Below are 23,131 nucleotides of genomic sequence, written 5' to 3' on the forward strand. Positions count from 1 at the left end.
CAATTAAAAAAATGCAAACTGTGTTCCTCTTTACTCTGAAGAGTTCTTAATGACATTGGATGTATGTTTGGGGTCATTGTCCTGCTGCAGAATAAATCTGGAGCCAGTAAGACGCCTTCCTGATGCTATTACATGATGGATAAGCACGAAGGACATCAAGAAATGGGCAATGTTGAGGATTGTAGACACAGTGGTCGGACAAGGAAACTTAGTGCAGCAGATGAGCGACACATCATGCTTACTTCTTGAAGATGTCCAGCAGTACCATCAGCTCAGAACAGACAGCAACCAGTGGGAACCAGCTACTGTTTATAAAGAAGTCTGTCCCGAAGTAGTGAAAAAGTCTCGCACTCAACTTAAGCCTAAATTAGTGAATTTATTAGTAGCAATGGTGCTACAAATAAATTCACTAATTTAGGCTTAAGTTGAGTGCGAGACTTTTTCATATTTATTGGATGGTTTGGGTACCTAGTCTCAGCACCATTCTGTAGTTGTGCGCACGGTGTTTGCTTCTATGTCCCGAAGTAGTGTCCATGGAAGAATTATGGCTAAAAAGCCATACCTTTAACATGGGGAAAAAGGCCAGTGCGGATTTACCAAAATCAGTGTGGAAAAATCTGCACACCTTTCCGCAACGTGTGTACATAGCCTACAATTGTATCCGGAAGGGTTGATGCTGTTTTGAAGGCAAAGAGTGGTGACAACAAATATTGATGTGATTTAGATTTCTCTTTTGCTCATTCACTTTGCATTCTGTTAATTGATAAACATTGGTAAATCATTCCTTGCAGCATTTGTTTCCACACAGTTTTGCACAGTACTGTATATGGTATATCCAATATTGGACCACTTACCCCAGGGCCTGGACTGGATTAATCGGAGCAGGATTTTTGCTGCATGCTCATGGTTGTGGCCAATGTCCCGATGCAGACTGAAACAGAGTGCGGTCATGTTGTGCTTCTCACTATCACCTGGATGACAGCGCTTAATGTATTCCAAGAGTGCAGTCTGCAATCCGCCTTTCTAAATGCAAGTCATAGGTAGAGGGAATATACAATTATATAGCAATGTCTTACTGAAATATGCCTATTACTCTAGGCGGAGATTTACTTTTTTCCCAACCAACTGGGCATTTGAAGATCACCAGATTAGTCTGATGCCACGTTTACGTGGCGTGTGTATACCCGACTGGCGATCATTTAATGGTTTGGTTTAGGCAGGGCAACCACAATTCATGTTATTGGCAGCACATCACCCTTTTACCCAGGACGATTGGCTGCTGAGCACGATGATTTTTAAGGCAGCTTGAAAAATCATTGCAACCAAACATGTCGAGAAGGAACATTTCTAGGAAGGCTCATCTACATAGGCTTTCACATTGCCCAATATCACACTCACTGTATCAAGCTGTTTCCTCAGCAGAACCTCAAAGTGCTGATTTTTGTGTAAGATATCAAAGACATAAACCATGTCATTATATCGCCCAATCCCTGACAGAAGTCGAACCTAAAAGGACAATAGGATAAGAGAGACATTCATAAAGTTACACAAACAATAGGAGCAGGAGAACAGAAGGAAGCTGACATACCATGAGGCTATATTCCTGATTGGGTGCCAAATGCATCTCCGTCAGGTGGCGACATGCTTGCAGGACGCGTCTGATCCCTTCCAGGTGGCACGTAAGACTGAAGCAATCATGAGCCGAGATGAGGATTTCAATTACTAAAGTGAACACAATTTTACAGGAATTATGGAGTCTCAGGATGAGAGAGGCACAAATAAAGATTATCGAAAAATAACATTCCAAGTACTGACTGCAATGAAGCTCGGTAAGTGGAACAGTCTCCAGGTGATCCAGCAAGTATAACCCCACCAGAGTTGGATCCGGACATAGTTTTGCGATCTGAAGAAAGTTGGACCGTTTCTCAGAGACGTTATATACCTCAGACTGGCCTGCAAATACGAATAGGGGTCATAATGATGAACAAGAACCTGGTAAGACCCCCCAACATTCTCAACAGGCAGCACCAACCTCCTTCCTTGTTCAGTGTCCTCCACATCTTCAGGCTCTCTTCAGCCACAATCTGGGCTACAGACTGGGGGGAAAGCCCATGTAATGTGATAACTGCCTGGGCTCGGTCACAAAGCTCAGGGCGATAACTGGACAACAAGGTACGCAGAACTTCATTGGGATCCCGGGATGATACGTCCGAGAACGAACAGCCAAGATCCTAAAATATTGGTAAAATAGAAAAAAGGAGATTTTTGTTTACTTACCGTAAAATCTTTTTCTCCGAGCCACTCATTGGGGAACACAGGACCATGGGTGTTATGCTGCTGCCACTAGGAGGACACTAAGTAGACAGAAAGATTAACTCCTCCTCTGCAGTATACACCCCTTCACTGGATACAATTTCAACCAGTTCGGTAGTAAAGCAGTAGGAGCATGAACAAAGACAACTATGTCAAAACCAAAGAAGTAACAACAAGCCAAAACAGGCTAACAGGGTGGGTGCTGTGTCCCCCAATGAGTGGCTCGGAGAAAAAGATTTTACGGTAAGTAAACAAAAATCTCCTTTTCTCCTACGCCTCATTGGGGGACACAGGACCATGGGACGTACAAAAGCAGTCCCTGGGTGGGGAACAATATGCTAATACCCCATGTACCACTGGCTTACGGCTTAAGGAACTGCCGCTTGCAAAATGCGCCTGCCAAGGGCGGCGTCTGCAGAAGAGATAGAATGAATGTGGTAATGCTTGGTAAAAGTGTGCAAACTGGACCACGTCGCAGCCTTGCAGACCTGCTGTGCTGACGCCTGGTGCCGAATGGCCCACGAGGCGCCTACCGACCGAGTAGAATGAGCCTTGATCCCAGCTGGGATAGGAACACCTTTGACACGATAGGATTCTTGAATGGCTGACCGAATCCATTTTGCCAGAGTGGCTTTTGAAGCAGGAGAACCCTTCCTGGGCCCCTCTGGAAGTACGAACAGGACGTCTGACGTGCAGAAGGGAGCCGTCCTTGAGACGTACCGACGAAGAGCCCTCACCACATCAAGAGTGTGTAGAGCCTTTTCGATGCGATGGACCGGTGCCGGACAGAACGAAGGCAGAACAATTTCCTCATTGAGGTGGAAAGAGGAGACGACCTTGGGCAAAAAGGTGGGAGAGGTCCTCAGTACCGCCTTGTCCGGATGAAAAATTAGAAAGGGAGGGCGGCAGGAGAGCGCAGCCAACTCCGAGACCCTTCTGATGGACGTGACGGCTACTAGGAAGACTACCTTCCAAGAAAGGAAGGTCAAGGCAACGTCCTGTAGCGGTTCGAAGGGAGTCTCCTGAAGAGCTCCGAGAACTAAGTTGAGATCCCACGGATCCAAGGGTGACCTGTAGGGAGGCGCCACACGGGAAACTCCCTGGAAGAAAGTTTTCACCGGCAACCTATTGGCAATCCTCCGCTGGAAAAGGACTGACAATGCCGAAACCTGACCCTTTAGGGAGCTAAGGGCAAGTCCCGACTCTAGTCCGGACTGAAGAAACTCCAGTATGGAAGGAATAGAAAATACTAGAGGAGATCGTCCCTGTGCATCGCACCATGAGAAAAAAATTCGCCAGGTACGGTGGTAACTACGCATGGAAATAGGTTTCCTAGCTCTGATCATGGTGGAGGACACCCTGGGAGAGAAACCCGTTTGGCCTAGAATCCAGGACTCAACGGCCAGGCCGTCAAAGACAGGGCCCTTGAGTTCTGGTGGTAAATCGGGCCCTGTGAAAGAAGATCCGCGCGATCTGGAAGACGCCAGGGAACGTCGGCTACCAGCTGAACCAGTTCGGCGTACCATGCCCGACGCGGCCAGTCTGGCGCGACGAGAATCACTGGTACCCCCTCTGCCCTGATCTTTTTGATGACCCTCGGTAGTAGGGGAAGAGGAGGAAAAATGTACGGGAGGCGGAATTGGTGCCAAGGCAGGACCAGGGCGTCTACTCCGAGGGCCCGTGGGTCGAGGGACCGAGCAAGGAACTGAGGAACCTTGTTGTTCATCCTGGAAGCCATGAGATCCACATCCGGGGTCCCCCAGCGATGGCAAATCTGCTGGAAGACCTCCGGGTGGAGGGACCACTCTCCAGAGGCGATGCCCTGGCGGCTGAGGAAGTCCGCCGCCCAATTTTCTACACCTGGAATGTGGATCGCCGAGATGGGCGAATGATTCGACTCCGCCCAATGGAGGATGTGAGACACCTCGAGCATGGCCGTCCTGCTGCGAGTTCCGCCCTGACGGTTGATGTATGCCACGGCCGTGGCGTTGTCGGACTGGATTCTGACTGGATGACCTGCCAGAAGTCGGTGGAAGTGGAACAATGCTAGCCTGATAGCTCGAATCTCGAGGATATTGATGGCAAGGCGAGACTCTTGAATGGACCACCGCCCCTGAGCTGTGTGATGGTTGAAGACCGCTCCCCAGCCTATGAGACTGGCATCGGTGGTCACCACCAGCCACCGTACTGGGAGAAAAGACCTTCCCTGGGTTAGGGAGGACTTCAGCGTCCACCACCTGAGGGTCTTCCTGACCCGAGGGGACAGGATGAATCGGCGGTCGAAGGAGGACGGGTTGCCGTCCCAAGCCGACAGTAGCGCATGCTGCAGGGGACGGAGGTGAAACTGCGCAAATGGGACCGCTTCCATGGCCGCTACCATCTGCCCGAGAACTCGCATGCTGGCGCGAATGGAGTGGGATACTGGACGAGAAAGACGCTGGGATCCCTGCTGCAAGGCCAAAGCCTTGTCTTGAGGAAGTATGACCAGACCGCGGGAAGTGTCCAGTATCATCCCCAGGAAGGAGATTTGTTGAGACGGAATTGGAAAAGATTTTTTGAAGTTTATCTTCCATCCCAGGCGAGAAAGAGTATCCACCGTGAGAACGACGGACTCTTCGCACGCTGGGTAGGAAGGACCCTTTATCAGCAGGTCGTCCAAGTACGGAATTACCACCACTCCCCTGGAATGAAGAATGGCCATGGCAGCCGCCATGTCCTTCGTGAAAACTCTGGGAGCGGTGGCGAGACCGAAGGGCAAGGCCACAAATTGGAAGTGTTCCCCGCCAAAGGCGAAGGAACTGCTGATGCGGAGGGAAGATAGGTATGTGCAGGTAGGCATCCTTGATGTCTATGGATGCCAGGAATTCTCCCTTTTCCATAGACGCGACCACAGAACGGAGGGATTCCATCCTGAAGTGTCGGATTTTTATGAATCTGTTTAGTAGCTTCAGGTCTAGGATCGGACGTAGTGATCCGTCCTTCTTTGGGACCACGAACAGATTCGAATAGAACCCCTTGAATCTTTGTTCTAGGGGGACCGGAATGATGACTCCATCCTTTTGTAGTGCCCGTATTGCCTGGAGAAAGGCTGTGGCCTTTGACCTTTGAGGGCAAGACTGGAAGAAGCGTGTGGGGGGGGGAGGAAAATTCTATTTTGTATCCGGTGGACACCAGTTCTCTGACCCACTCGTCGGAAACGACTGAGAGCCAGGCTTGACGGAACAAGAGTAGACGTCCGCCTACTTTGTTGGAGTCCACCGGATGATGCAAGGAGTCATTGGGCGGAGGCTCCATGGGATGCGGATCCCTTAGACCCGGGAGGTTTAGGCCTGGGTCTCCAGTTACGATTAGGTCTGTAAGAGACCTGGGCGCCTCGGCCACCGCGCGAACCTCGTCCTGATGCGGGGGTAGAGGATGTAGAAGACCAGTTGGTATTGGACCGAAAAGGCCGAAATGGAGGTTGCTGCTGGTACCGAAAGGACCGGGTAGGCTTTTGCTGGGGGAGAAATTTACTTTTCCCTCCGGCAGCATCCGAGATCATTTGGTCCAATTTTTCTCCAAATAACCGACCGGCCTGGTAAGGCAGGGCTGTTAGAGAACGTTTAGAAGCCGAATCTGCTCGCCAATCCCTGAGCCACAGGGCTCTCCTGATGGAAATTGCATTGGCGGCTGCCTGTGCAGCGCAATTGGCTGCGTCCATAGAGGCGTTGACTATGAAATCTCCGGCCTGCGCTATCTGGTTAACCAGTATGCTGGCTTCTGGAGGTAAATCACTGGTGTTAGAAGAAAGAGTCTCGGTCCAAGAGACCATAGCCTTAGCCACCCAAGAGGCGGCGAAGGATGGGAAGAGAGAAGCTCCTGTGGCCTCGAAGGCGGAACGAGCCAGATAATCAATCTGGCGATCGGAGGGATTCTTAACGGAGGAACGGTCCGAAAGAGACAGGATGGTCTTGGACGCGAGGTGTGACACAGGAGGGTCCACCGAGGGAGACTGCAGCCAGTCCTTGACTAATTCACGAGAAAAAGGGTATTTGGCCTCGATGGACTTTTGTCCTATGAAGCGTTTATCTGGGCGATCCCTATGTTTTTGTACAATCTCCTTAAAGTGAGGGTGAATGACAAAAACCTTTTTAACACGTTTAGATTTCTTGAAAGACACCACATGTTCGGGTTCCGATGCGGAGTCCTCAGACACCTTCAGGGTCTGGTTTACCGCCTCAATGAGAGAGTCGAGAGACTCTTGGGAGGAGGGGGGGTCCTGAACGTAGGAAATGTCGGACTCATATTCAGAGTCATCCGAGTTTGGGGAAGGGGACCTGGAAGCAGGGCTTGCAGGTACTGAAGGGCCCGCTAGCTCATGGTCAGGGGATGAAACGTGAACACGTTTTCTGGAGCCCCGGGTAGAAAGTGACCGGGTACGCCCCCTGCTGGTAGAAGAATCCATACCGTCGTCTGAATCCTCCACGGTCCGACCTGGAGGGGGGCCCCGGAGGGAGTCAATTGCCCTGGTTAGGGAAGCCACAGATCGTGACAGAGAGGTTGCCCACTCAGGGGGGCTAGGCTCTACCAGGTCGACGGCTGCGGCATCGGCGACGGTACCGGCGTAGGCAAGGGGCGGCTGCACAGAGGGCGAGACGCAATCTGCACACAAGGGGCTAGTGTGGGCTCGGGGCAGAGCCGCATTGCAAGTGGCACATACAGTGAAAAACACTGTGTGCTTCTTGTTACCCTTTTTTGTCTCCTTGGATTGAGACATAGTGCCTTAGGGACAGAGCGGGCAGTATACGCAGTGAAAGGGTTAAGCTTCTTGAAACAGCTTACCCACGGTCCTGTCTGTGTCCCCAGAGAGAGATATGGCGGTTCTTTATCCAGGAGTTCTCCTTGGAGCGCTGTAGAAGCGTGGGCTCCGTGCAGGGAGAGAGGACATATGGCCCCCGAGATTTGGAGGGCGCCTCTCGTCCCAGATGAGAAGCGCCGATGTAGGGGGCGGAGCTACTGCCGAGGGAGGAGATGTTTCCCACTGCGGCCTACTCCGGCTGAAGAAGCCGGGGACTAAACTTTTTGGGGCCTGCCGACGATGTGCGGCGACGGCCGCGACGGAGCGCCGCCGAGCACCACCGACCCCCGGTCGGCGGTGCCTCTCCCTGGGGACCCGGACCGCATCGCTGCCGCTAAGGTGGACCAGGGGAGAGTCCCCTGAAGGTACTTACAGCCGCCATTGTCCCGGTTCTCACAGGTCTGCAGGCGCTTCTGTGAGAATGCGAACTCAATCCATGTACCCTGGATGGGAATGGAGAGACCCCTGATGCATCACGCTGCTGTAGCAGAGGGGGGCTGCGGCACAACATCCCCTCCAGACTGCATTCTTCTCCAGATTACATTGCTGTAATGCAGGGTCCTGGAGGGGGTTGGGGGAAATCGGGACCAAATAGGAACCGTTGCCCTGGCGCAAACTTTTCGTGCGCCATACGTCACAGGAGAGGGACGGGGAGGTATACTCGCCGTGCTCGCCTGTTGTTGGTTCGGGGGAGAGCGGACCCTATGAAAAAAAGGACCCGTCGCCCCCTTCACTCCGTTAAATAAAAAATTAAAAATTTACATAAAATTAAAAAATCAAAAATGAAAATAAAGTTGGGGTCTGGGAAAAAAGACCCAAGTGCCTCCTAAGACACTAAGCAAGAACTGGTTGAAATTGTATCCAGTGAAGGGGTGTATACTGCAGAGGAGGAGTTAATCTTTCTGTCTACTTAGTGTCCTCCTAGTGGCAGCAGCATAACACCCATGGTCCTGTGTCCCCCAATGAGGCGTAGGAGAAAAGTGATCATTTGTAGCAAACTGCACACATATAATATCCCTCGTACAAGAGGATATAACCAGTGCAACAGCTAACGATGGAGTGGTGTCACTAACGTAAGTTCCCTGCCCCTAGTGTTATAATTACCAGCCGCCATCATCTTCTGTTAGCAGCATTGCTCCGGTCGGCCTTCTGCAGGTTATGACTACTGTATCGCTTCAGTGCTTGCTGGGAGAATCGGAGGTCACTTCCCAATATAAGTGAGAAAGAAATAGGCTCATAGACTTACACTGAGAGCTTGTGACAGTTACCTCCGACTTCTGGAGCGGCGCCGGGAACAGCTGAAATCTGCAGCTGGTAAGTAGAGCACTAGGGGCAGGGAACTTACATTAGTAGTGTGAAGGGACAAATTAAGAAAGATTCTCCATTTTGTGCTTTTCGACTCCATTTTCCTGTTGCCTAAAGATAAATTCTGTTATTTAATTAGGTAAAAGGTTATAACTGCCATGAAATAACTTTATCTTGTTGTTCACAAGCCTGGTATTCAACTAGGCTATGGTTTATAATTGGTATAAAGACCTTGAGTCTTCTGACTCGAGCCAGGGAAGGGACTCGGGGGTGTATCGCTAGATAAGACTTTGAGGCACCTGTTAGTATGTGTTTTTCTATGCCAAGAAGATATGACCATATATGTAGTTTCCGGTTTTTCTGTATACTCATGGTTAAGTTTTTCCTGCATTCTTATAGGTTAAGAACTGTGAGCGTGTTCTTATGCTGATTGGTTGAAGTATAATTTCTATGATTATGAAAAGCGATACACAATAAAACGGGGGCCAGAGATCTGCTTGATCCCCCATACAGAGGCACACGTCTCCGTCTGGTCATTTTCAGTTGCCGGCAACGCCCTGTAGATTAATTTGGAAATCACTGAGTCAACCGTGAAGGATCAATTTAGATCCTCCCTCAACAGTAGCACCACTCCAGCTCTGAAATAAAAACCGCTGGAGTGGTGCTTTAAACTGCATAAAATCTTGGCAGAGATTCCTTTTTGTAACAAGCCCCGTCTCCCACATTTGAGTTTTCCACCAAATACAGATTTCTGTATTAAAGGTTGAGGTTCACATTCTTCATGATCTATACATACATTCAAGTTTGCTATCTTTTCAACAACTTATTTCTAAATTCGACGGACCCCAGACAGTTTTTTACCGATACATAAAATTGTGCCATGGACTTTCCACCACCTATCCAGGCCCCCCGCACCTATATCTATCTCTAGGTATCCCCTTATGGAGTGTTGCGGTTGAAGGAACCAGACTTGTTTCTACTCTGATTACTTTTTCAGATACGAAACTATTAAATATTTGATTCTCCCAGTTAAAGACAAACGGAGGGGCCACAACTCCTTCCTTGTCTGAAGAGGAATGGCAGGAGGATAAGGAATACCACGTATGTATCCACTGCAGCTGATAATTAGCTCAGTCAATCCTTCTATAATATGTCAAAACACTCTTTTTCAGTGATTACTTTGTATCTCCGTTCATACTGCACCCACACACACAAATGATACACCATTTGAAAGGTAAACTTGCCCCCTTCAGCAAGAAAATAGCCAAACCATACTTCCAAAATGTGATAACAAAATACAGTTTAAACATTAATTTTTATATACCTGCAGTAAGGAAAAATGACCTGCAGGTGGCACCACACTACCCCAAAGCACACTACCACAAAGCTGCTTACAGACATTACAAACAAATCCTAACATTTGCCTTGGGGGCCTTCCAACTTGCCGAACTCCTTGCCCAGACGATTTCAGAGACATTGGAGGATTGCACACTTCACTGCAGGCGAGTCACATATGCAAACACATTTGTAAACATGCACTGCCTATTCAATTGCACACTTGCTCCGTTTATACTCCACCGACACACAAATGATAAACCATTTCAAAGGTCAAATTACCTGCAGGTGGCATTTGCCTTGGGGTCTTTCCAGCTTTCTGAAGTGCTTGCCCAGCCTATTTCAGGCAAATTCGAGGATTGCACACTTCACTGCATGTGAGTCACATATGCAAACACATTTGTAAACATGCACTGCTTTTCCAGTGATTACTTCTCCACACACACACAAATGGTGAGTCACATACGCAAACACAATTGTAAACATGCATTGCTTTTTCGGTGATTACTTCGCCCCACACACACAAATAATACACCATTTGAAAGGTAAACTTGCCCCTTTCAGCAAGAAAAGACACAAACAAACTACACATTCGCGATTTGATTAATAAATACAGTTTAAACATTCATTTTCAGAAACCTGCAGAAACAAAAATAGCCTGCAGGTGACACCACAACCTCAAGACATTTTTTTAGCCTCTACTTATCAAACCAATTTATTGTATTACCAATCTACATATATAAATAACTCTCTGTGTTTATCATCTCATTAAATACATTAACATTTGACCAGCTTGATTTTCATGAAATTGCCTGCGCCCCAGACAACCCATGTGTGAAAATTTTGCACGGGCCAACTAGTTATTTACTATTCACCAATCCAACTTAACCCCTAATCAGTTATATGGCATGGGTAGGACCACCTCATCAGAATGTCAGAGATGTTGTCATGTCCTCAATGCAAATGTTATTCCCATGATATGGTTTTTGATAACGGCTTATGTTAGTATTTACAATTGACCCGGTCTTATACTCATGCATGTGAGATTTTGATACTTGCAATACCTCCTAAATGCACCTTCAAATTTCTACGACGTTTAAGCCTAGTATATTAAATGCTTCTGGAATAACCGTATTATGCCCTGACAGTGTTGTGTTGTATGCGGTGTTGTCTGTTATTAATTTTTCAATAAAAATTAGTTTATAAAAAAAAAAAAAAAAGGATGTAAAAGACTTTACATACCTGGCTCAGCTCATACATACACAGCATCTGTCTGCAAAAAGTCTTTCCATGTGTACAAGCATCTTTCAGAACTTCCAGATGTGTGACCACAGGGCTGGTGGGAGTCTGAGAAGATGTGGAATCCACACTGGATGCTAGAGACAAAGCAACGAAAGCAATGAAAATACGCAGAACTAGAAGAACAAGTCATTTACTTTATATCACTCAAACTCTGAAATATTTAAAGCTGATGCAGCCCCTTTACAGACATCCTAAATGCTGACGGATGGAAATCTGTAAGAGTTTACTAGGTAGAGGTATGCATGTAATCTAAATATGGGGGGCTGCAAATTTACAAAATTGTGGTGGGTGATCTTTTGCTAGTTACTTGTATTCAGATATACTAAGCTTTTTCCACTTACAGCTTTGCAATCTCCTTTTCCGATTCCACATGCTTTCCTGGGCGTCTATGCCTGCAGTGATGATTTTCTGGATGTCAGGATGCAGTTGATGTATTGTTATATCCCCTGAGGCCAGCGCCCGGCAGCTCAGCACAAGCCATAAATCATGATGGGACAACTGGAAGTACCTGCATACTCGGCTGGCTTCATGTGCCCTACTGTCATCCAGTAGTCGGTTTATCAGACTACTCAGTACCAAGGAGCTTGGACTTTTATTCGTTCCCGGAGCTACATCATGTAGTGGAGGTAAACTGGTGATGTCTAGGAGTTCGGGAGAATTCAGTAAAGGCAGATCCGAAAATGAAAACTCAGAGGCGAAACTAGTAAAAGCCGACAGAGGGGACAACGTCCGTGAGCCACCAGTCCGATTTAACACTTCCCGTTTGATGCGACACTTCCAGATCTGCTGTTCCAATTCTTCTAATGTCCTCAGTGAAGAACATTCCTCCAGCGAAAGCCAGTGACCTGCAAGTGTGAAGAGCAGCTCATGTTCTGCCAGTGCCTCCATCTGCTCTGCTATCAGGGCACTGGTGGCAGAGGGCTCCGCCGCCTGAGAGTGGAAGTAATTGGATGCTATGAGACAGGACAGCTGGTTGGTGCAAAAAGTGACATGGCACATCCGCCAATACTGTGCTCGGCTCTGCGGGCAGTTCCATTGACCAGTCTCTCGAAGGCGGCTTTGGTCTTGTAGCACCTGTACAGAAAACCAAGGAATATATATAAGTGAAGACAACCTATAGGGGCATTTTATCACAATATACCTGATACCAGGTCAGAAAATACTGAAATTGGTGTTACATGAGCTCATGAGATTAGGGTCTATAGCCCCCAAGCGTCTTTGCAATTTATAATAATCCTTATACATACAGCCCAAGCGCATGTGCAGAAATCATAGGGTCTTCTAGTAATATTCAGAATGGGAGACAAGACCCACTGAGTGGTCTCTCTAAAGCACCCCATTTTTCTGAATGCAGCCACCATTAGTACAGAGCTCTGAATATGGCTTCATATGGCTGGTAGCATAGACACTGGGACCAGTATATCCGCATATCTCTGGTAGCACAGAGAATGGAACCAGTATATCTGTATATGGCTGGTAGCACAGACACTGGGACCAGTATATCTGCATATGGCTGGTAGCACAGATAATGGGACCAGTATATCTGCATATGGCTGGTAGCACAGATAATGGGACCAGTATATCTGCATATGACTGGTAGCACAGAGACTGGGACAAGTATATCTGCATATGACTGGTAGCACGGAGATTGGGACCAGTATATCTGCATATGCCTTCATAAGGCTGGTAGCACAGAGACTTGGCCAGTATATCTGCATATTGCTGGTAGCACAGAGACTGGGACCAGTATATCTGCATATGGCTGGAGGCACAGACACTGGGACCAGTATATCTGCATATGACTGGTAGCAGGGAGATTGGGACCAGTACCTCTGCATATGACTGGTAGCACAGAGACTGGGACAAGTATATCTGCATATGACTGGTAGCACGGAGATTGGGACCAGTATATCTGCATATGGCTGGTAGCACAGACACTGGGACCAGTAAATCTGCATATGGCTGGAGGCACAGACACTGGGACCAGTAAATCTGCATATGGCTGGTAGCACAGATACTAGGACCAGTGTGTTGCTAAAGAAAAATTCATCAAATTCCTGTGCTTTGTGTGTTTTCTGATATGGAGTTAGCCTGCATGAGAGAATGGCACTCAGACGGGTCAGAATGGAAAGAATTGGAGGAATAGTTGGGTATTTAAGGTTTGCTCTTTAACAATGGATCATGTAAGTATCCGTAACTATTGTTAGAAAGTATGGAAGTATCTAGCCCCGTGTGATGATTTTTCAATCATCAAACTCCATAAAGTAGAGATAATAAGCTATATAAAAATGGAAGATAATTAGGGGTAGTATCTGCTTTTGAGACAGTACACGTCATGTAAAGGAAAATGGCATACAGGAGACCAAAACATACACAGAAGATTTACCTCTTCTATTACCAGGTTGTCAGTGGGCAATTCTGCCAATTCAGCTACTTGACGAGCCAAAGTAAAGTGTCGGCCTTGTAGCAGACCCTGCAGCAGTCTCTGACACTCCACCTGTAACGCTGCAGGGCTGTAGTCCCTCAAAAGCTCCTCGCTAATCACAAAAGGATGATCCTCCAGGATTTGACAGAGGGTGTTTAGTTTGGGAATATCCATGCCTAAAAAATGAACAAACATTACATCTTCGGGCACCCTGGATTTAGTATTTATTAGACATTAGTGATGAGGGAACGTGCTCGGATAAGGCGTTATGTCAGCATGCTCGGGGGCTTAGCGAGAGTCTTCGGCGTGTAACCAAGTGCTCAGATAATGTGTTTGAGTCCCTGCGGCTGCATGTCTCGTGGCTGTAAGGCCGGCGTCACACTCAGCGTATGTAAATACGGTTCGTTTTTTACGGCCGTAATACGCAGAAAAGTCCCCAAAATAGTGATCCGTATGTAATCCGTAGGCAGGGTGTGTCAGCGTATTTTGCGCATGGCATCCTCCGTATGTAATCCGTATGGCATCCGTACTGCGATATTTTCTCGCAGGCTTGCAAAACCGACATCTAATGGATGTATGTGCTCAAATGTTCGTTAAAACATATATACAGTATATATATCTATATCATTGAGATATATATATATATATATATATATATATATATATATATATATATATATAGATATATATAGAGATATATATATATATATAGAGATATATATATATATATATATATATATATATAGAGAGATATATATATATATATATATATATATATATATATATATATATATATATATATATAGAGAGAGATAGATATATATATATATATATATATATATATATATATATATATATATATATATATATATATATATATATATATATATATATATATATATATATATATATATATATATATATATATATATATATATATATTTTCTGTATTTATATTTAATTCAGCACGATATATGTGAAAAGCCGGTAATTCAATTGCCGGCTTTTCATTTCTCATTCACAAACCCGACAGGATATAAGACATGATTTACATACAGTAAACCATCTCATATCCCTTTTTTTTGTGCATATTCCACACTACTAATGTTAGTAGTGTGTGTGTGCAAAATGTGGGCACTCTAGCTTGTAAAATAAAGGGTTAAATTGCGGAAAAAATTGGCGTGGGCTCCCGCGCAATTTTCTCTGCCAGAGCGGTAAAGCCAGTGACTGAGGGCAGATATTAATAGCCTAGAGAGGGTCCATGGTTATTGGCCCCCCCGTGGCTACAAACATCTGCCCCCAGCCACCCCAGAAAAGGCACATCTGGAAGATGCGCCTATTCTGGCACTTGGCCACTCTCTTCACACTCCCGTGTAGCGGTGGGATATGGGGTAATGAAGGGTTAATGTCACCTTGCTATTGTAAGGTGACATTAAGCCAGATTAATAATGGAGAGGCGTCAATTATGACACCTATCCACTATTAATCCAATAGTACGAAATGGTTAATAAAACACACACACATTTTTCAAAAGTATTTTAATGAAATAAAGACACAGGTTGGTGTAATATTTTATTATACTGGTAATCCACCTGAAGACCCTCGTTCTGTAACAAAGGAAAAATAAAAAAACAACAATATCTCATACCTTCCGTCGCTCAGATCAAGTCCCACAAAGTAAATCCCTCTGAAGGGGTTAAATCATTTTACAGCCAGGAGCTCTGCTAAAGCAGTGCTCGTGCCTGTAAAACCCCCGGGGACTGAATGGAAAGCGGGGTGACCTGGAGTTACCTTGAGTCGCGGTGAGGCGCCCTCTGCTGGATGTTTTCATATGAACACGAGCGTGGGAACTTTTACCAGGCTGCAGTTCATGAGGACATCCAGCAGAGGGTGCCTCACCGCAACTCAAGGTAACTCCAGGTCACCCCGCTTTCCATTCAGTCCCCTGGCTGTAAAATGATTTAACCCCTTCAGATGGATTTACTTCGTGGGACTGACCTGAGCGTCGGAAGGTATGAGATATTGGTTTTTTTTTTATTTTTCTTTTGTTACAGAACGAGGGTCTTCAGCTGGATTACCAGTATAATAAAACATTACAACACCCTGTGTCTTTATTTCATTAAAATACTTTTTAAAAATGTGTGTGTTTTATTAACCATTTCGTACTATTGGATTAATAATGGATAGGTGTCATAATTGACGCCTCTCCATTATTAATCTGGCTTAATGTCACCTTACAATAGCAAGGTGACATTAACCCTTCATTACCCCATATCCCACCGCTACACGGGAGTGGGAAGAGAGTGGCCAAGTGCCAGAATAGGCGCATCTTCCAGATGTGCCTTTTCTGGGGTGGCTGGGGGCAGATGTTTTTAGCCAGGGGGGCCAATAACCATGGGCCCTCTCTAGGCTATTAATATCTGCCCTCAGTCACTGGCTTTACCACTCTGGCGGAGAAAATTGTGCGGGAGCCCACGCCAATTTTTTCCGCCATTTAACCCTTTATTTTACAAGCTACAGCGCCCAAATTTTGCACATACACACTACTAACATTAGTAGTGTTGAATATGCAAAAAAAAAAGGGATATGAGATGGTTTACTGTATGTAAACCATGTCTCATATCCTGTCGGGTTTGTGAAGGAGAAATGAAAAGCCCGCAATTGAATTACCGGTTTTTCTATAGAACACAGCTGTGTATTTCTCGCAAGTCACACTGCTGGTCCGTGTGTAATCCGTATTTTTCTCGTCCCCATAGACTTTCATTGGCGATTTTTTTGCGCATTACGGTGACAAACGCAGCATGCTGCGATTTTGTACGGCCGTAGAAGACCGTATAATACGGATCCGTAAAATACGGCTGATAGGAGCTCGGACATAGAGAATCATTGGGCCGTGTGTTATGCGTATTTTACGGGTGTATTTTCTGCGCTCATACGTCCGTAAAACTCGCCAGTGTGACGCCGGCCTTAGACAGCCTCAACACATGCAGGGATTGCATGTTTGTTAGGCAATCTCCGTATATGTTGAGGCTGTCTACCAGCCGCGAGACATGCAGCTGCAGGGACTCAAGCACATTATCCGAACACGCCGAAGACACTCGGTTAGCACCTGAGGGTGCTCGGGTAACATGATATTCGAGCATGTTCGCTCACCACTATTAGACATATGACATAGTGCCTTTACCTTCACATATATTCTGGCTGCTGCTATCACAAAGAAGCTGCAAAATGTTCTGTAACTCATATGGAGTCTGGCTTTGGAGAAGCAGAAGCTGCAGGAGATGAGCAGCCCGGGCGTGAAGCCACAAGAAAGGGATCGGAGCTGGAGAACCATCTTCAGACTGGAGCTATAAGATGGGATTCATATTACATGCTATCCACCTTTGCAGAAAGCAGACAGCACCTTGCATAAAGAGATAGATTACTTACACTGGACAAACTACTCTGGAAATCCACTAATTTGTCCTTGGCCTCCGTGTAATTCTTGTCACGCAGACACAGCTCATAAACATCAAGCAAGATCAGCAAGGGGCAGTCCTATGTCAGCAAATTGAGCAATGTCATTTCAGGCATGTAGCACAAATTATAGAGAAATTATGAGTTGTTTTTTTTTAATTATAATATTGCCCCTTCCCCCGTAGTTCCCAAATGCATTACCTCCATGAAAATGCTGAACGCCTTTTGCAGGGTACCACTGTCCGTCTTTGCCAGGAGAATATCCCAAATCTGCACAAGATCTTCCAAGCTCCACTTATGATCGATAGCGTCAGACGACGAGTGCGTGATCTCTGTATATGTAGCAGCATCCACTGAACTCACGATCCAGGCACAGAGGCAGGAGACGCTGTCTGCACCCTAATTAGCAGAAGGTACAAATAAAAGTTGAAGATCTAGGACATCTAGAGATTAATTTGGTCCATCTTGAGCACAGATTTAGTAAAGATGTGTCCTAACCTAAACGTACAAGCCTTTTCTGATGATTTACGGACAGACATTTGGGCCAAGAGGATAACCAACCCACCACACCAGCTGGCACTGGAATACCTATACATTTTTTGCAACTAATATAGTGTTCCTCTAACCATGACCTGAACATTATATAGAAGGACCCATGCAATGTGGTTTGATTTGATGTTACAATGAGTACATGAAAGCCTCCACATCACCCGCAGCCCTCACCTGTGTAGAGGCAGCCAGCACACTGAACAGAGGCACTCTCCATCTTGTACACTCCTTTAGAAGCATCTCCCCTGGTTCTTCTGTACCAAGGCATTTCAGTATCACATGGTGTAGATTGTCTGTGCTTGCATCACTGACAATTTCTTGCAAGGAACAACCATTGGAGACTTTATTTTGTATAGCGAGGGAGATGTGACTTCGGAGAACAGGATTTAAATCATCTAAGACATAAAAGACCTGGAAAAGACAAAGGCCAGATGACACTAGAGAAAAGTAGGAAAGACACTAGCAATGGTGGAGCGGCTGGGGGTGGACTGACCTGTTCTGTGCTATACGCATGTACCAGCAGCTGCAGCCAGTCTTGTCTCTGAGCACAGTACTTCAGATAGCTGGTGCTCACAGGAATACCATGGAGGAGACAGAACTGCACCACTGTGACCCACAGACTATGAGGAGGAAGCGGACTGCAGGTAAAACAGGCAGAATTCGAGATCATTGATGGGGTCACAAGTCTATTCTTACTGACAGCATTATCAAACGTTACTGCCAGTGCTGTCTTGTAAGTGTCGGGGTACATCATACCTGTCCTCCTGCTGCAAATTTGCCTCCACAACGTCTTCCAAGCTCAGTAAAAGATCTTTTGCAGCCTCCATTTCATTTTCCACTAATTTTGACAATCTCTGGGCTATAAAAAAAAAAAAATAAGATGGACATGTAACTCTTGCCCATTACGAAGTTTATGTCATCAATATATAGAAGTTTTATTCAATATTCAGTAGTTTTAGGCAGGGGTGAAAAAAATGCTGCAGAGTAAGGCTTCTTTCACACTTGCGTTTTTTTTGCAATCCATCATTTTGGGCAAAAAACGGATCCTGCAAATGTGCCCGCAGGATGCGTTTTTTGCCCATAGACTTGTATTAGTGATGGATGGCCACACATCCCATCTGTCGTGCAACGGATCCGTCGTGTTTTGGCGGACCGTCGTCACAAAAAAACGTTCAAGTGAACGTTTTTTGTCCGTCGCGTCCGCCATTTTCTATCGCGCATCCGCGGCCGAAACTCCGCCCCTCCCTCCCCGGACTTCAGAATGGGCAGGGGATGCGTTTAAAAACTGCATCCGCTGCCCACGTCGTGCAGAAATTTCACAACGTGCGTCGGTACGTCAGCCCGACGCATAGCGACAGACCCATACTGACACAAGTGTGAAAGTAGCCTTAGAATCATTTCATAAAACTAAACTATTCACACACTTCCATTTATCACTAAAGAGAAGTCTAAGTCAAATCAGTATTTGGAGTGACTGGCTATCCAAACAGAATCAATTCTTCCAGGTACACTTGCACACAGTTTTTGAAGGAAGTAGGCAGGGAGGTTTCTCCAAACATCTTGCAGAACTAACCACAGATCCTCTGTGGAGGTCGATTGCACAAATCCTTCTGACTCTTCATGTAACCCCAGGCTCATTGATGTTGAGATCAGGGCTCTGTGGAGGCCATATCATCACTTCAAGGACTCTTTGTACTTCTTTACGCTAAACATTGGCTGTATGTTGTAAGTCATTGTCCTGTTGCAGAATAAATTTGGAGACAATCAGATGCCTCTCTGATGGTACAACATGATGACTAAGTATCTCCCTGTACTTCTTATCACTGAGGACACCAAGAAATGGGCAAAACTGAGGATAGTAGACACAGTGGTCGGCCAAGAAAGCTTAGAAGCATGATCTATCTTTCATCTGCTGCACTGTTACTTCAAAATCAGAAGATGTCAAGCAGTGCCATCAGCTTAGAAGTGGAAACAAGCGGCGGGACCCAGATACACCCATCTACTGTTCAGAGTAGTCTGACCAGAAGTGGTCTTCACAGAAGAATTGTGGCCAAAAACCATACCTTCTACATACAAACAAGGCAAAGGTACTTAATTATTTACGAAAACATAGGAACTGGGATGGAGAAAAATGTCATTAGTTCTGGACTGATTCGTCTAACTGTAACAGAAAGCAGTAACAGGAGACAGTGAAGCATGGTGGAGGGTTCTTAAAAGACTAGAGCTGCATTTCAGCAAATGGAGTTGGAAATTTGGTCAGGATTAATGGTGTCCTCAAAGCGGAGAAGCAAACAGATAGTTCATCATGCAACAACATCAAGGAGATGAGTGATAGGCTCCAAGTTTATTCTGCAGGAGAACAATGAACTAAAACATACAGCCAATGTCATTAAGAACAATCTTCAGCATAAAGAACAAGGAGTCCTAGAAGTGATGATATGGCCTCCACAGAGCCCTGAAAACATAGACGGTACTTGAAATGGCACTACTAAAATAAGGTAATAATAAAGCTGGACAACTCTGGCTAATACCTGAATTTTCAGTTGCTTAAAGACCAATTACAACCCCAATATGAAAGGAAAATGGGTGAAACCAATCTCCACTACCGGAATAGTGATATGCCAATTTAATAATATTAACAAATATCATCCATCACACCTAATGCTTGCATTTGGGAAACGTTTCCTGCCTCCTCCTGGAGGGATGAGCTGTGCCGCAGGATCACATTGGCCACATTTACATCCATGCGGAGTTTGTAGCTACTAAGTCCAAGTAGCTCAAGGAAGCAAACACAGGAGGAAATGACAATGGGGGCATGAAAGAAGGACAAGGCCAGCGAGTACACGTCCTCTGCAACCTGATGGATCCTGAAATAAAAGAGACTGGAATAAGGGATACGAAGAAGTGAGAGTTATAATTCATGGGAGTCCGTCAGAGGGGAGATAAAAAGTGATGATATAATTCTGGATTCTAGTTTAACAATCCCATATTACTTAAAAGGGACTCTGGACTTACAGCTGCTTTGGATCTTTGCTTTTCAAAAGATAATGCACGAGAAAAGTGGAAAAGGCGACAGCGGGCCGGCCACTGCGTAAATAGAAAAAGGTATCCAGATGTTCCACTACGGACAGCTTTTTCACCAACGTCGGGCAGGAGAAATGTGGGATCACCGAACTGGTGTCTGTAAAGATAAAAAAGCATGTTGACCGTGCCTACAGGTCGGGTGCCTTTGTTTGCAGTGCACCAGGTTACTTACCACTTGCTGCCAGAGAATTTGTGGGTTGAAATGTGAAAAAATGAGCAGGATGGAAGGGTGACAAGGCCTAAAAGAAAAAAAGAGAATATACTGAAGGAAAAAATGTGTCGAACAGTCACATAATTAAAAGTATTGTAGAGCAATCTAATATATGCTTCAAAAGCAGCAGAGGATACTAAACATATGAAATGCTAAGAAGTAGTAGTCACCTAGCCGATCCCCCCGATCCCAACACTCCCGCGTCCTCCGCTGACAGCTGTGACAGCCGTGGGGGTTGTGGGAAAGTGCAAGTAACTTCCTTACCCTGAAGTTCAAACCCAACTTCTTCAGTCACTTACAATCAGTGCATGAAGAATATACACCAGCTTTTGTTTTTTTTTTCCCAAAAGCATTTCCTTGATTACTTAATTGAGAAATACTATTATTTAAGCCTGATTGTTTCTCCAATATGTCGCACTCTGACATCACTTTGCAAGTTGCCATTTGGCAATATATAATAGAATATTTGTACTATATGCACAAAGACAATGTTTCAATCATCCTTGACCATGTCAAGGACTTAATAGCAGGGACGTAACGTTTGCGTTAGCAGAGGGTGCAACTGCGACTGGACCCAAAAAGTCAGTTGGCCCACCAATACCAGCGCCGTTTTTGAGCTGAATGTGCGTCCTTGGAAGCAAATTTAGCTGAAATGTATTGTGGAGCAGAGAAGCAATGACAATACACTCCGCCGGCCAATCATTTCTCATCTTCTGAGGCGCATGATGTTCCCACCGTGCGCCAAAAAACGCACACACGGCTATGGAGAAGGAAGATGACATTGTTCACCATGGAAATGAGGTCAGGTAAGAAGAATTGTTCATTCATTCATTTATTTTTAAGTGTGCTGGAGAAGAACGCAAGGAATTATTACAGAATGTGGGCCAAGATGGGGACATTATTACAGGAAGGCCCGAGGATGGTGGACATTATTACCATGTGTGGGCCACGATGGAAGACATTAGTACAGGACAAAGATTATTATTACAGGATGGGGTACATTATAATAGGAAGGGGTTATGTATTACAGTATAGGGGCCAAGACAGGGATATTATTACAGGGGTCCGTACATCTGACCAACATACTGTGAGTGCCCAGGTCCAAATATTGCACCGGGGCTCATAGGACCAAGTACGCCACTGCTTAAAAGCATTGTTTCTTCATGACACCCTTGTCCATATGATCCATTAGTGCATATATATATGTCAACAGCTGCGGTTTACAAGCCGCTCCTGCTCTACAGGACGCAGCACATTCCTGTATTACAGGATTGTCAAGATTTGGCTTGTTCACCAGCATCAATGGCTAATAGATGGGGGTTGGAGAAGTCTGAGCTGCGGCAATGCCTATGTGAGGGTGGTATATGTGGGCCGCTCTGTAGCTCTGGCTAATATATGAGCATTGTTCCTGTTGTAACCATATTAAAGTTAAAATCTAAATTCCTGAAAATGGTATTTGAAAATTAATTTATCAATTCATAAAACATAAATTTATGTATACAACGTTAATATTCAGTGTCTTCTGTTTTACAAAGGCTCCCCCTGTACCTGAAGAAGATGGTAGAGAGTAATATCAGGAGGTGAGCTGCTATTAGATGGGTGCTGTGAGAAGAGTGCTGCCTTTAGTTTGGGATAGGGGGTCAAGGCCATCTTCAATAATGGAAGATCCACGTTCCATTGGCAGACATTGGGCTCTTCGCTCTGCTTCATCATCTGTGGTGAAGGATCAAATAATATTAAAAAGAGCAGAAAGGACTATGTAAAAAGAGCAGACCTTAGAGAAGAAAAATGTAAAAATGATCTGAATTACCCCATCAATTCCGCCAGGGGCATACATGATCGTTGCCAGAGCAAGCAGTGTATGCCCATCCAAGAGCATATTGTTCACACTTGGCTGGCAACCAGGCATCAGCATATGGGCATTGGTCAGGCTAACCTGGAACATCCGATCAGTATCTAATGGTGAGGAAACGTAAGTAATAGGAATTAGACAAGATCTAGGAGACACGAGCATTACGGCAGTGCCAGAACGGGAGTCACAGATCTCACCTGTGTGGTCACTAACTTGTCGATTATGCACCAAGTACCCAAACCACGGGTAAGTATCATGTAAAGTTGTGTCGGCCAAAGCAGAACACAGTTCTGGGTTTAATCTGTGAATATCAGATCACACAGTAAGCTACATGATTAATAGTCATTAAATCTGTGAACTACCTAATGAAAGAAGTACAAGGCTGCTCTGATCACACAAGTACTATGACTTTCACTGAAATACATTTTTTTCCATGATGCCAAATGTTTTGAGAATGAAAGA

At 45.5% G+C, this 23,131-nt stretch overlaps 1 protein-coding gene across 2 annotated transcripts in view; it reads right to left on the reverse strand.

Annotated features, from left to right (window-relative positions):
* The window catches only part of SPG11 (SPG11 vesicle trafficking associated, spatacsin), a 77,131-nt gene that overhangs the window by 23,605 nt on the left and 30,395 nt on the right, over positions 1-23,131 (reverse strand). For both annotated transcript variants that reach the window (XM_077263183.1, XM_077263181.1), the window contains exons 18-37: positions 22,867-22,970; positions 22,628-22,773; positions 22,366-22,530; positions 20,779-20,845; positions 20,538-20,703; positions 20,181-20,389; positions 18,279-18,381; positions 18,016-18,160; positions 17,697-17,933; positions 17,175-17,372; positions 16,947-17,054; positions 16,702-16,864; positions 13,479-13,693; positions 11,434-12,166; positions 11,033-11,166; positions 2,033-2,231; positions 1,816-1,953; positions 1,589-1,722; positions 1,399-1,506; positions 855-1,023 (exon numbers count right to left, since the gene is read on the reverse strand). In XM_077263183.1, the coding sequence (XP_077119298.1) occupies positions 855-1,023; positions 1,399-1,506; positions 1,589-1,722; positions 1,816-1,953; positions 2,033-2,231; positions 11,033-11,166; positions 11,434-12,166; positions 13,479-13,693; positions 16,702-16,864; positions 16,947-17,054; positions 17,175-17,372; positions 17,697-17,933; positions 18,016-18,160; positions 18,279-18,381; positions 20,181-20,389; positions 20,538-20,703; positions 20,779-20,845; positions 22,366-22,530; positions 22,628-22,773; positions 22,867-22,970 (3,641 nt within the window). The remainder of the gene's footprint in view (positions 1-854; positions 1,024-1,398; positions 1,507-1,588; positions 1,723-1,815; positions 1,954-2,032; positions 2,232-11,032; positions 11,167-11,433; positions 12,167-13,478; positions 13,694-16,701; positions 16,865-16,946; positions 17,055-17,174; positions 17,373-17,696; positions 17,934-18,015; positions 18,161-18,278; positions 18,382-20,180; positions 20,390-20,537; positions 20,704-20,778; positions 20,846-22,365; positions 22,531-22,627; positions 22,774-22,866; positions 22,971-23,131) is intronic.

Source organism: Ranitomeya variabilis, chromosome 5, assembly GCF_051348905.1.
Source record: "Ranitomeya variabilis isolate aRanVar5 chromosome 5, aRanVar5.hap1, whole genome shotgun sequence".
NCBI lineage: Eukaryota > Metazoa > Chordata > Amphibia > Anura > Dendrobatidae > Ranitomeya > Ranitomeya variabilis.